This window comes from Aspergillus vadensis, assembly GCF_003184925.1.
Source record: "Aspergillus vadensis CBS 113365 unplaced genomic scaffold BO88scaffold_4, whole genome shotgun sequence".
Taxonomy (NCBI): Eukaryota; Fungi; Ascomycota; class Eurotiomycetes; order Eurotiales; family Aspergillaceae; genus Aspergillus; species Aspergillus vadensis.
Window position 1 is genome coordinate 1270727 of NW_020292042.1, and position 13659 is coordinate 1284385.

At 49.6% G+C, this 13659-nt stretch overlaps 7 protein-coding genes across 7 annotated transcripts; 5 read left to right on the top strand and 2 right to left on the bottom strand.

Moving 5' to 3' along the window:
• Nucleotides 1-16: 16 nt before the first annotated feature.
• On the top strand, nt 17-1645 carry nop12 (rRNA-processing protein NOP12; the record flags this gene model as incomplete). The annotated part of the gene is made up of 2 exons (XM_025702790.1): nt 17-100; nt 170-1645. 2 exons carry the CDS (start codon nt 17-19, stop codon nt 1643-1645), a joined length of 1560 nt encoding a protein of 519 aa, XP_025566161.1.
• Nucleotides 1646-2350: 705 nt separating this feature from the next.
• On the top strand, nt 2351-3328 carry BO88DRAFT_423185 (uncharacterized protein; the record flags this gene model as incomplete). Its single annotated transcript, XM_025708632.1, has 2 exons — nt 2351-2725; nt 2807-3328. The coding sequence occupies 2 exons, from the start codon at nt 2351-2353 to the stop codon at nt 3326-3328; spliced, it is 897 nt and encodes a 298-aa protein (XP_025566162.1).
• Nucleotides 3329-3547: 219 nt separating this feature from the next.
• On the bottom strand, nt 3548-4278 carry BO88DRAFT_423186 (uncharacterized protein; the record flags this gene model as incomplete). Its single annotated transcript, XM_025708633.1, has 4 exons — nt 3548-3698; nt 3765-4061; nt 4124-4127; nt 4191-4278. The coding sequence occupies 4 exons, from the start codon at nt 4276-4278 to the stop codon at nt 3548-3550; spliced, it is 540 nt and encodes a 179-aa protein (XP_025566163.1).
• Nucleotides 4279-4409: 131 nt separating this feature from the next.
• Nucleotides 4410-5764, top strand: BO88DRAFT_477082 (uncharacterized protein; the record flags this gene model as incomplete). Its single annotated transcript, XM_025711964.1, has 3 exons — nt 4410-4565; nt 4608-4901; nt 4968-5764. 3 exons carry the CDS (start codon nt 4410-4412, stop codon nt 5739-5741), a joined length of 1224 nt encoding a protein of 407 aa, XP_025566164.1. The 3' UTR covers nt 5742-5764.
• A 289-nt stretch (nt 5765-6053) lies between these two features.
• On the top strand, nt 6054-6853 carry BO88DRAFT_402598 (DUF1993 domain-containing protein). The gene has a single exon (XM_025706138.1). The coding sequence runs from the start codon at nt 6221-6223 to the stop codon at nt 6785-6787; it is 567 nt and encodes a 188-aa protein (XP_025566165.1). The 5' UTR covers nt 6054-6220; the 3' UTR covers nt 6788-6853.
• Nucleotides 6854-6907: 54 nt separating this feature from the next.
• On the bottom strand, nt 6908-9758 carry BO88DRAFT_433259 (uncharacterized protein; the record flags this gene model as incomplete). Its single annotated transcript, XM_025709410.1, has 2 exons — nt 6908-7385; nt 7445-9758. 2 exons carry the CDS (start codon nt 9756-9758, stop codon nt 7048-7050), a joined length of 2652 nt encoding a protein of 883 aa, XP_025566166.1. The 3' UTR covers nt 6908-7047.
• A 2498-nt stretch (nt 9759-12256) lies between these two features.
• Nucleotides 12257-13582, top strand: BO88DRAFT_485799 (kinase-like protein; the record flags this gene model as incomplete). The annotated part of the gene is made up of 2 exons (XM_025712374.1): nt 12257-12339; nt 12432-13582. The coding sequence occupies exons 1-2, from the start codon at nt 12318-12320 to the stop codon at nt 13580-13582; spliced, it is 1173 nt and encodes a 390-aa protein (XP_025566167.1). The 5' UTR covers nt 12257-12317.
• Nucleotides 13583-13659: the final 77 nt, after the last annotated feature.

The following is a 13659-nucleotide window of genomic DNA, read 5'->3' on the forward strand; positions in this document are numbered from 1 at the left end:
CTAGGCTTCTATCATTATGGGAAAGTCAGACAAGTCTCTTCCTCTCTTGGGGGCAAAGGCCTCCATTGATCCTACTCTAGCTGCCCTGTTTGAGACAAGTGTGCGTAACACACACCTTCTGCTTCGCCAGTGTATCTTGAACTAACATGGCCCCATGCGGCATCATTAGGCTGGCCCAGTAAAAGCTCCTACCGTCACAATCGCCGCTCCCGCTCCCCAATCAAGCAAGCGCACTGCCGAAAATGACGAGGATGAAGATGGCGAAGATGTGATCTCCGAATTGGAAGACGAATCTCTGCCCGAGGACGAGGATATGCAGGAAGCCCCAGAAGTATCGAGCGATGAGGGCAGCGAAAAGGCCGAAGTAGCCGCCGAGGCGCCCAGCCGCAAACGCAAGAGGACCACTGCAGAAGATGTCGAAGACTCATACATGCGTCGCATCGCGAAGGAGCAGAAGAAGGAGGATGAAAAGAGACGGGAAGAGAAGGCGAAGCGACAGAAGACGGTAGAGGGTGAGCAGGGAGAGGATGCCGAGAAATCTGAGGAAGAAGATGAGGAGGAGAGTTCTGAAGAGGATGAGGAAAAGACGACCGTCCCGAAGCATGAGAGCCAGACTGGTGATGCCGAGTCGAAGGAATTGGACAAATCCAACCGGACCGTGTTCTTGGGCAATGTCTCGAGTGAGGCGATCAAGTCCAAGTCAGCTAAGAAGACCCTCCTCAAACACCTGGCATCTTTCCTCTCTACGCTTCCGGAGTCTACTGGACCTCACAAGGTGGAATCTATTCGCTTCCGCTCCACAGCATTTTCCAGTGGTGGCGGAGTCCCCAAGCGAGCCTCATTTGCCAAGCAAGAAGTACTGGATGATACGACGCCGTGCACCAACGCATATGCCGTCTACAGCACTGTGCAAGCCGCGCGCAAGGCTCCCGCTGCGCTCAACGGTACCGTGATTTTGGACCGGCATTTGCGTGTTGACAGTGTCGCGCATCCTGCCCCGATCGACCACAAACGCTGTGTTTTCGTTGGTAATCTGGACTTTGTCGACAACGAGGTCAAGCCCGACGATGAGCAGAAGAAGAAAAAGCGAGCCCCCGCAGATGTTGAAGAAGGTCTCTGGCGGACCTTCAACGCTCACACCGGTCGTTCGAACAAGGAGAAGCCCAAGAATGGAAATGTTGAATCAGTCCGTGTGGTCCGCGATAGCCTCACTCGTGTCGGCAAAGGATTTGCCTACGTTCAATTTTATGATCAAAACTGTGTCGAGGAGGCTCTTGTACTCAATGGAAAGCATTACCCGCCTATGCTTCCCCGCAAGCTCCGCGTGTCCCGGGCCAAGAAGGTTCTGAAGAAGCGTTCAGACGGCGGTGGCCAAAAGAAGACGCTTGGTGAGGCAGACAAGACCCTTCAGGGTCGCGCTGGCAGACTCTTTGGTCGGGCCGGTGCAGCCAAGGTGAAGGCGGATGCGCAGAAGTCCATCTCACAGAACTCCTTGGTGTTCGAAGGCCATCGGGCCACCGAAGGTTCGCACATTCGGGTTAAGACGAAGAGCCGTGGCTCCAAGGGCAAGCCGAACAACCGGAGCAGCAAGCGTGCTGCGGCCTACAAAGCGGCTGGTGGGTGGAAGAAGGGGAAGACCGATTAATGGACTGGGATGTGAGCTTGCCGGCGTTTTTTTATCTGTATTCTATTTCACGGGTGTATTTTGCATGTCAAAAAGCCAATTGATACGAGACTTGTTAAGTAGATATCCATCTGTTGCATGCCAATTCATCGGTTGTGAACTGTCTGTATTGTGCCTGTTCTGCTGTACGCGATGTGTAACTTTGGCCCTTTCAGGAACACGCCCATGACGTCACCTATCGATTGCGCCGCCTTTCTCCTGGCGATATCAATCACTGCTATCGCCCTTCACATATGCAGCGCTCTTCTCTTATGAACCGGCATGTAACATATTTCTATGATTGCTAGTTTAGACGAAACATTGACAGACTTTTCGTTCCAAATTTTAACTATCGCGTGTGGTGCCTACTGCATCTCTCCTCCCCCTCTATCATTCTGCCCGGAAGGCGGGGTGAGATCTAACGGTTACACTAAGTTGACCGACATCACTTGAGTCAGACTGGTGCCTGAGCCCAACCATTGAGATGAGCTTGTCTTAAGTGAGCAATTCTCTTCATTTTGTAGCTGTCTTGTGTTGGCCCCGCTGGCTAATCGCGTCAAGGCAACAATAGATTCAATACTGAACTACGACCGTTTCTAAGTTTGTCGTTTCGCATGAGCCAACGTTAGTTTGTATCGGTGCAAACTTAAGGAGGCCCTTTCAAGTAGCTCGCAGGCTACAAACATAATGATGTTGCCTCTAGTTAATCGGCTTGCTCTGAGGCGACGACCAAACCGGCCCCCCAACAACAACGATACAAGCACCCCACCAGACGAGGATAACAAGGACTCTTCCCCGGAAGGTGACACATACTATCCCAGTTGTTTCGATGTTTTGAAGGTTCGGTATCTACTACAGCACATCTGGCAATGGACGAGGAACTCGCAAGAGTTGCTGCCAGCTGAAATTGTAGATATGATTGTGGACGCAGCCGAGTATTGGGCTTCTTCTGAGTCCGTCTTGAAAGGAGAGACTGTTATCAGGAAAGATCAGGATCAGATTATTTTAACGACGGTACCTCTGTGCTATGATGTGCAGGTAAGTTGGAGCTTTTGGCCTACTGTGACATTTTAAATGCGTCTCACTCCAGCCGGAGACTTTTTCATCGGGTTATTGCTGCTGACACCGTGTTCAAACCACTAGACCTTGAATACTCCGGCTCCAAAGCCTCTGCCCCATCGGACCACTCATCCATGCCGCCAGATCATCTTTATTATTGAATCTCACGATCAGGGATGGGGTGGCGGCCCAGGGTCTCGCGGCCAATACGGGGGCTCTTACTCGTGGTTTGATACCGAAGTCATTCACTCAGCACATCAGAAGAGAGCTGCAAATAATCAGCCTCCACCACAGGGTCCATTCCATTTTGGGCCCGATCATCCTAACCTGCTGCCAACGGCTCATAAGCTACAGTCGAATAAGACGGCCGTGCCAGGTTCGCAAAAGCATACTATTGTTTGGCACTACCAGGATGATATCGCTCCGGACTCGAGTGAAGCGGAGGAAATTGAACGAACTCAGGGACGAGGACGAGCCACGCTGGATGGAAGCCAAGTCCGCAGTCTGGAGATTGGAGATGCGATTGCTGTCTGGGGTCGAGCACGGTTTGGAGGGTGGTCGAACCATGTGCAGCGAGTGTCAGTGCGGGTGTTTTGGGCGGTCTAATGCGGGGATCCTAAGTCAGCAGCATCTCTAGAGTGCACATGAGCTAGAAACAAGTATATTTCTGAATAGCAGTGAGCAGATATGTAGTTATGAACGAATTAAACTAGTTATTGCTGGGGATTATTTACTAAGCAGCTGTAACCAACTAACTATACATCCTTATCGGCTATCGATAGACTGGGTATACTATCTGGGTAGTATAGATGGTAGCCTGCCAAATCAGGCCGGAGAGAGCATCACCTCATTCCCCAAGGCGATCACGCAATTGCGCCAAGACCACCCAATCCCGTCATCTGCGCATTTGAATATAAGGTCGCTCTCTTCCTCCATCACCAGCAACGCTGGTTTTGTCTTCCCTCTTTGGACCAAACTGGAAGACACAGTCCCGTCAATTAACCAGACAGAAGCTCAATGTTGCTCCCTATTTGACGGTGACCTTCCCCCCGACTCCTCTACGCCTTGCGGCCCTCCTTCATTCCCAGCCAAGACGACAGAATGTGACGGCCGACGGAAAGCGGCCCAGGATGTTCCAGGAGCGAATCCGGGTGGGGCTGGCCACATTGGATTGCGCAACAACCGGTCAGTCGTGCGAGAAGCGGTGATACACTCAGTGTGACCAGTGAGCAGTGCGGTTATCACCGCCTGACCGGCCGTGGCGGAGGCATCATGCGTTATCTCGCCCGAGAGACTTTGTTTCTGCGCAGTTTTCCTGCGCCGTGACTCGAATTTGGAGCTGATTGACTGGCTGATCGGCTATCTTCCCATCTGCCTATCCTATCTAGGCCATCGGGGTACTCGGCTATCCCATTCTCAGCGGTCATTCATGGTGTTGTGTTCGTGGCTTCCCCTCTCCCGCCAAAACATGGCCTTGATTCTCGTTCGCCTGTTTCGCCGAGAATTACGCCGGCAATACGACCCAGCTCCCCTGGCGTTTTAACTCCCATCCCCATAAATGCCTCTCCCGCTCTTTTGAGATCACGCTTCGATTGTCACAACCACCCTTTTTTCAGCCCTGTGAACTTGTGATATCCCGACTTTCTGCTATTATTTCCTCCACCCCATCTATATGAGCATTTTGAGGATGGCTCAACCCCAGAAATGTGCTGCTGTCGTTGTGGGAGCCGGCCCAGCCGGTCTGGCGGTTGTGGGAAATCTCCTGGAGAAGCAACTTGGAGGGAAGATTGCCTGGGTTGACCCGTTATTCCAAGGTGGCCGGATAAACCAGAGATACCGCGAGGTTCCTAGGTGAGCAAATCCTTGGTTTGGTCGTCAGAACGAGCTTCAGGATGCCAGAAGAGGAACGCTCCTGCTGACTGGATCTGTTGGCTCGATCAGCAATACCAAGGTGTGCTATTTTCAGGCGTACGCTACGGCCGTTCAACCTTTCCGCACTGTGATCGAGAACACCCGTATTCCCAACCCATTCACGACGATGGCCAAACTCGACCAGAATAAAACCTGTCATCTGCATCATGCTATTGATGTGGTTCGTGCTCTTACCGATGGCATCACAAAGATGGATCGGGTTCTGCCATGTCGAGGAGTTGTCACAGCTGCCAACCTGGCCGAGAAAGTCAGTTATAGAGCTCTAGGAGCCATTAAGCATTCCCGCATCGCTAACATGTGACCGTGGACATAGACTGCTACCTGGACCGTTCGCATCCGGTTGCAGGACTCGCAGGATGAAGTTGAGGTGCTGACGCCTCGACTCGTCGTGTGCACAGGGTCATCCCCAACCGAGGTCTCTATCTCTATTCCCGGGCACCACATCGAAAGGCTGGACCTGGATCTCGTACTGAAGCCCAGCGACCTGGTGTCGCATCTTCCCCGAGACAAGCCCTTGACCGTCGCTGTAGTAGGAGCGTCGCATAGCGCCATCCTAGCCCTCCTCAACCTGGTAGACTTGGCCCGCACATCCCATCCCGACCTCCGTATCAAGTGGTTCACGCGGCATTCCCTGCGGTATGCCGAATTCATGGACGGCTGGATCCTCCGGGACAACACCGGACTTAAAGGGTCAGCCGCCGACTTCGCCCGTCAGCAACTGGAGGATGACAAGCTGCCACATTCCGAGGCTGGCCGGTTCATCACCAAGGTCTACTGCGGCGACAACCAGGAACAAGCACAGTATGAGCGGCATCTGCCCTCGTGCTCGTACCTGGTACAGGCCGTCGGCTTCACACGGGACCCGCTGCCAGAGCTGTCAATCAACGGCTCCTCATTGGAGCCCGAGTTCGACCCGGTTTCGGGAGGCTTCCGCGACTCCAACGGCCGCGTTGTCCGGGGTCTGTATGGGGCGGGCATCGCTTTCCCGGAGCGGGTGGTCGATCCGTATGGCAACGTCGAGCATGCGGTCGGGTTCTTCAAGTTTATGAACTTTGTGAAGCGGGTGTGTCCCCAGTGGGTGTCGTAGGGTTGTATCTTTAGCAGACTTGAGTATAGTGAGTGCATTGTCAGTGTCACCGCTGGTCGGGATACGACTTGAACAAATATAATAATCTTGCAAAGAGCTCTGATACCTTCTTCCAACTAGCAATCCATCTCGTAATGCGTATAGCCATAGGCATGATATAGTAACCAAGTGGAAACAGCATCAACAGACCATTGATTCCTGCGACACACACAACAACCATCTCCGAGAACTGTGGCTATGCACCACAATAATACGAGACTAAATCCACTTTGTCTGATGTTAGATTTTAATCACGACACTAGTAGTTCCACCATCCACTACATAAGCATCCTGTATCCATCCAGGATAGTGAGTGACTCACTCACACAGACTACATCAACTCAATTGAACCACCACTTCTCTCTACCCAAACAATCACCACCCACACCTACCAACTCCTCTACATACATACATTCACACCGTACATAACAACCATCAAAATGTTCCCCCCAAAACCAACCTCAACCCTCTACGCCACCACCCTCCCCATCCTCACCAGCATCCTCAAAACCCTCCTCCACCTCCTCCGCACCGCCGAACGCACCCACCCCAACCCATCCTCCCTACTCCTCAACTCCCGCCTCCACCCAACCATGTACCCCCTCACCGACCAAATCCGTCTCGCGACATCCTTCTCCGTCCGTCTCTACGCCCGTCTCACCAACCACCCAGAGGCAGAAACTCTCCCTACAACCCTCCTACCGGAAGGTAACCCGCAATCCTTCGCGGAGTGCTACGAGCGCATCGACAAAGTGCTGGAGCTGTTGAAAGATGCGGATAATGATGCTAGTACGAAGGAGGTGGTGAATGCCAATGCCGAGACGGTCAAGCCTGCGCCCGTGGGACCCGGGGTCAACATGGATGTGACGAATGCAACGTATGCGCATACCATGGTTCTGCCGAATATTTACTTCCATTTGAATATCGCCTATGCGATTGTGAGGATGGAGGGCGTGGAGATTGGGAAGAGGGATTTGTATGTCGGGTTTGGGGAGTTGTGGGGTTGAGATTTGATTCTTAGTATTTTGTATTTATGGTGTATGTATGTATGTATGATAGTAGTTAGGTAGTTGGAAACATATGTGAAACTTCTCTCCTCTACTTCGCTTTGAAGAGTTCGTTTGAGTCATAGGAAGTAACAGTATGCAAGTACAGCTACTGAGTTCACATAATATGTAGGTTTCAACAGACTCAAGGATAATATTCAAACTACCATGGTATCCTTCTAGTGATCCAAAAGAGCAAAGGTATACCCTATCCATTCCCCTCAGTGCAACTCATAGACATCCTTGACCATCTTCTCAACGTCACCTTCTCCAACCAGCGTTGGTTCATCGAATACGTTGCAGAATTGGTTGTCTGCCTGCTGTACCTCAAGCCCATAGTCCTCAATGTATTTGACAAATGATCCCACTTCAGGGTGGTTATGCTGGAGTAGAATCGAGACTTTCCGCATGATGTGCAGGAAGACAGCCAGAGCAGTATTGTACTTGGTCGTTGTCTCAATGGGCGCAAAGTAATCATCCAGGCGTCTGAATTGATCAAGTGATGGGATATGGCTACCCAGCTGGGCCACAGAAACTGAGTAAGGTGATGGAAGCTGTTCTACTAATAAGTCAGTATTGGCTGCAATTGCCCATCTAGGAGTGATAGGGATGACTCACCGAGTGTGGCTCTGAGGGATATAACAGCCTCTTCCGGCCCATCCTCTCTGCGCAACGCTGCGTAATGTTCGGCTATCTGGTAAAGCAACCGCTTCCACACGTAGAGCTCAATCACGTGTGGAGCTATGGTCTCCATCTGACTGGCGATGCAGACAAAAACGACGGACCCCTCAATGGGGTAATGTAGGAAGTTCTCAAGACGACTGGTGGTGTGAGTATGACGGAAAGCTGTTATAAAAAGTCTTTGTAATGTCAGCAATCTATGATTGGCAGTCGTGGTCGATTCTGGGACCGGTAAAAGACCAGCCTTCCAAGGCTCGCCAGGAAGTCGGCTTATTGCTCTGGAGCACCACTCAAGACACTTCATTAGGCTAGAGCTGGTCTCCCTATCTTTAGGTATGTCTTTCATCTTAAAGCAGACGGAAGAGAGAAAGACGTAGAGAATGATGCTCTCATGAAAGCGGCGTTCGTAAATACGGTCAAGTGTTCGAACCCATTGCCGTCGGGCCTCCTTGGTGAGAGAGACCAGCGGCAGTGCAGCATCAACTCGCTGACCATTGGGCAGTTCTCTAACCTGGAGCAGTATCCAAGCGCAAGCATCACACGCTGACAGAGGCAAGATTATATCCGTCTCGGGGTAACTACCCAAGACCATTGGATAGCGGTGTTCGGCACAGCTATTGGCCTGTGGAACATGGTGTGTGCCATTGTAGTCGCGTGGGGTTTGGAGGAGAAGACACTGTATTGCCTGATCAGTCCCACATATGGGGCACTGTTGGTAGTTCTGGGGAACTGCACATCCTGCAGTGACGTTTCTGCTGTCTCTATATCCTGGTATAAACAGGTATTCGCAGTCTATTGGTCCATGAGCTGGAGGCCTGGAAAGATTTGCAAGTGGGCTGATTCTCTGCTTAAACGAAAGCGCGGCTCCAATATGTTGCATATTTCCTGCATCTGGCGAGCTCATTGGAGTTAGATCGCTTGGGGACATTGAAGACTGGCGTCGATTCAATTCGCTTAATGTTCGCGAGACATCCTCAAAGGTCATCTTCAACCGGTAAGAATGGTCATGAGCTGCTCTGACATTCTGTTTGAAATTCTCCCAGTTCCTTTGATGCTGCTTACGGAGTCCGGACTTGATGAACTCTGCAGTTGAGGACTGATTTGAATTAAGAATTGCTTGCCACAGAGACCGTGGTTGTGATCCATCTCCGTCTAAAAAGGTCAGAAGGGTGAGGAGTACACTTTTTGCTTCCCCATCTAAGTCATCACGTGGCTCAAGCAGAATCTTATCCACTGAATTCATTGTCCGACGGGAACTCGAAATCCACATATGAATCTTGTCAATTTGACCCTGTGTCTTCGCAGCCAGGATGACGACATCTAACGCGGCGTAATTTGATAGCAGGTGGAGTGTGTCAGTCTCGGATATCAAGCCAGTATAAATACTATTCATATCAAACTGGACTCCGTTTGGGAGTATGACGATATCCCGGGACATTTTGATGGGTCTAGGGACCTTGACTCTTTTGAGATCGTCGTATCTGATTGTCACCAGATCCGCCCATTTCGTACCCTCCCCAAAGGGCACAAACTGCTTCTCTGCCGGGAGTATATTCGAGAAACTTCCCTTGGCTTGTAGCACGTACAATATGCCAGTTCTCACATCTGAGAAGAGAAAGATGCAATGTGGAGCCACGGCAAACACAGACATTCCAACTGAGATATTGCAGCGAAATGGTGAACTTTCCGGATAACCAAAAAGGACTATCACGCAGGCTGTGCCGTGAATCCCAGCGGCGGAGATAGCATGGGCAAACTTCTGAACTAGAGGCTCGTGGATCTGGCCGTCGGTCAAAAGAAACCATATGCTGGCGTCCTGAAGTCTTAATTTGCAAGCGGGGCTGTTCAACAAAGCCCCTGGATCGGTTTGGCCCCAAGAGCTGAGGTTCTCGATGCTTGCTATGCTCATCGGTTGGAAGGTCGTGTGACACCAAGGAAGAATACTTGACCGTGACACCAAGTCCGGCGGCATAGAATCTCCACAGATTTCCCGAATAGCATCCTGCTCTTTTCGAAGCACAGGTCCCAGTGTGCTTTGCGAGACATCTATCGCGAATGTAAGAGGAAGCTGCCCTAGAGCCAGCTCAGGTTCGTCCTGACTGTTGGGCGCCGATGCAGCAATCGTGGTGTTTCGCGGTCGCAAAGGCAGCTCAACTTGGTCCTGTGGAATGGATGCCGATGCAACCATGGTATTTCGCAGTCTCAGAGCCAACTCAACTTGATCCTGACGATCAGGTGCCGGTGCAGTCATGGTGGACTTGGGTTGGTAAACGGCCTGGAGAATGGGTTGCGTTAGAAAATCAAGTTGGTAGTCGCCAGTCTTTAGTTGAATCCGAATAAGGTATGCTCGCTGACCCGATCGAGGAAGCAGTTGATTTGCCACCTATGCTAGGCTGTGATTCTGTAAATGGAGGTAGACAAGTTTTCACTCGTCGAGTCTCGGCACCAAGTCACTGGGTTTAACGAGTCAGCAAAGCGTGCACTCAGGAGTCATAGAAGACACTCTAGGGTCCTCGGGAACACCTCAGGATGAGTGATATCAAGTGCAGCACCGTTGTTCTGAGTATTCAGGATGATATTTTTGCAGTATATATGACCCTCTGCAATCAACACATCTCCAGTGTCAAACAGAAGAAGATGAACAGGATTTTATCAGCAGGTAGGGTGCGTGAGGCTACAGTAGGACAAACACTTCACCCCCGCTCCATTGGTGAAAAGCGGCTGATACACAGACAGCTATGGTGCCAGAAATAGCATTCAGAGCTGAACAAATATATATAGACTGTGCGTTCCAAAGTGTGGGAACACACGTTGGTTTCTGGACTAGGGCCATTGAACTAGTTCGTTTTCCCGTGGAAGATGTCCAGAATCATGAGAGAGACCATTATCATATAATACATATGTATATATCTGATCGCTCCGAGCTCAGTCAAATTTCTTCCTCAGAGCCTCTACAGTTTCTGACAACTGAAGATATAAGTGGCACACATCTGATCCAGGATTCTAGCATGATTCTTCACCTTGAATATATCCTCTTTCGTTGGTCGAGCTTTCATCGGGAACGAGAGAAGTCAGTTTGGTGATGTTGCAGTTCCACCAGCATAATGACTGGCCCAGAACAAGTACTGTGACTATAATAACTGATGCGTATATTAAGTCCCATATATAAGTTGTAATGTCATCATTGAAACGGATAGTTGGTTGTCAGTTGAGTGACACTCCAGCAACTGGAAGCCCACCCCCACGGGGGTACTTATAAAAAGAGATTTATCAGTAGAATTCACCAATCTATATCATCAGTATTTCACTTACCTTCACCACAATATTCAATACATATTCCACGACAATCATTCCCAGTACTCAACACACAGTAATTTAGCTATTTTTAACCACGCCTAAACCAGAGAACGATCTTGAACGATCTTGTCTATGTTATCAGGCCTAATTTGGGAACCCAAGTTCTTGACCATGACTATGGAAGACCCTTTGCGCAAGACAATTGCTCATACTCATGAGTACATAACCAAGAATCACTTAACAAACCAGCTCAAAATATATCCCAGGGGAACACTCTAGTCGCTCGAATAAGCAGAAATGGTGTGCCAAACAGCCTGACGATGATAGTTGATACTTTGTTAATCTGTTTACGGGAACCTTGCTCCCTGCTGTTATCTCCCTGATCTAATGTATGCTCCTTTAGGATCATGAATGAGGCGTATCCGAATTATTGCATCAATCTTAAAAATGACAATACCGCCAATGGGGCTCACGTTCTATATTGGCCTTATGAAGGTACCTCTAGCGAGAGGTGGTCTTTTGACATGCAATAGAGCATTGACAGACGTCTCCCTTCTTGATCAGATAGCTGGATTATATTTACGGGCGGGAGATGTTGTAGAATGAACGTTAAAGTCTGGAACTTGATGGTGCTTGTATAATTACTACATGATGATCGATCTGGCCCCTTATATGGGGCAGTATGACAACTTGATTACCTGAGCTTCGTGACACCCTTCTCATCTTGAACCAGGATAATCTCTAACAGATCAGAATTACCCATAGAACCCGAATTTAAACAGAAGCGGAGCTGGAGAATTCCTATTCATGTCATTCTTTACTGGCAATCCATGAAATGCCTTCCAATCTAGAGTCTGGCTTGTGGTGACGGTGTCTTGTTCTATCACAGGTGCAGTAACTGTTTCTTCCTATGGGGAGGGAGAATTCAAGTCACGTATGGGCACTACTAATCAAAATTTTCGGTATCACCAAAACTTTACAAGCCAAATTCGACTAAGTCAACAATAATTTCTCCATGGCAAAGTGAGTCCCTCTATGGCAACCTGGTACCCTCCTAGCAGCCTATGAATAGTAGTATCTCCACATTGTAATTTCCCAATAGAAATACCCACTAGTTATTCACTTCCGAACCAAACAAACAGACCTGGACTTTGATGATTTGAATGGGGCATATCCATTCACTATGTGTACCCGACGCTAAGAAATACTGTCGCCTATTCTGGGGAACAGGAAAGCTTGTTTGAGGGGATTCGGGGATACAAAATAGGCACCCAAGATAAGTGACTATATAATACTATATGCATCGGGTGAACTACTTCATTCTGGGAGTCTAAGTCCGAGGATATTATGCCCGTGCATCGGTCGAGTTCCCAACATGATGGGGCATCATGTTGCACTAACTGAATTGCAATATGCACCAGTCCAGTGGCTAAGCGATGGCGTCTTTGCATTGAATCAGAAGTCATACTAACTAATTAACTAATCAGTCACTGCACTTCTGCACTGATTAGTCATGTTTGCTGTCCCCTGCACTTGTTAGTTAGTTACTCACCGTGCATTGGCCAACTGATATCCCAGACTTCTCTAACTTATTCATTCTTTCAGGACAATATGACTAAATAATAAGCTCGCACTGCTCTCAAATCATACTCAGAGCAGCTGGACTACACGACGGAAAGGACTTCAGAGCCCATCAGTCGCTCGCAAACATTAATCTATTACATCGAAGGCAACAAATGGTGGATTAGAGTGACTCTACTAGGGCCGACCGCCAACCTCCCCCTCGACAACGCCGGAGAGCAGCAAAGCACCAAGCGTGGACGGCGCGAGTTCTTCCAGAGCTTTGTTCGACAAATAGATTACAAAATTCTTCCTCTCCTCCCGCACACCGTAACAGAGGTTATTCTAGGAGACGCAACAGCAACCGGTCCAGAAGTGGAACTCAAGCTTGACGATGCTTCTGGCACATTGCAAAATCCCACTACAGCTCTAAGATGCAACATCCAAGAAGACCTTCGCAGTGTCGCCTATCCTTCATGCGATGAATTCCCCTCCTTCCGACAAATCAACCACAAAGAACTGACAGGTGCTACTGAAATCACGGCCGGGGTATTCTGGGTCTACCACCGCAAAACACGTTACGTCCTCAAGATAGTGGCCCGCCCTCTCTATCGACGTCACGATACCGAGGTCATTCGCAAGGAACTGGAGAACCTCAACTACTTCGCTGGAGTACCAAACATAGTGCAGGCAGCTGGGATTGCCGTATCTACGAACCCTTACAAGACCTTTGACTGGGATACCGGCTTACCACTAGTTGTGACGGGCATTCTACTAGAAGCATATCCCGGAGGGACACTACAGCAGGTCCTCTCCGATCGCCGCGTCACAGAATACCGCTGGAAGCAATGGCCCATCCAGATCGGAACTGCGCTGAATCGCTTCCACGAGGCAAAGAAAACTCACATGGACTTGGAACCGTCGAATATTGTTCTCGACGCCGACGGAAACGCAGTGCTCATCGACATCAGCGGATTCACGCATGAATGGCGTACATCCGAAGTTCGGAATACGACATCTCCGTGCGATCTTCCCTTTGAACAACGCCAACAGAACGATGTCTGGGCGTACGGGAAACTTCTATCCGAGATCGCATCGCAGATAAGCGATGATCCGTACGTAGAGACCTTGCGCCAAGTTGCGGACGGGTTGATGGAAAGAGATCATCAAAAACGCATGAGTATAGCGATGGCCATTGCACAGCTTCAAGATGCTTGAATAGATAACGATAATCCCAAATCGAAGTTGAATACTTTGAAGTGCCAACGGAAATTAAGATTCCCCCTATCCCCTCA

Bases quoted from the DNA above. Each gene is read 5' to 3' on its own strand.
- BO88DRAFT_402598 (XM_025706138.1), top strand. From the start codon at position 6,221: ATGTTCCCCCCAAAACCAACCTCAACCCTCTACGCCACCACCCTCCCC.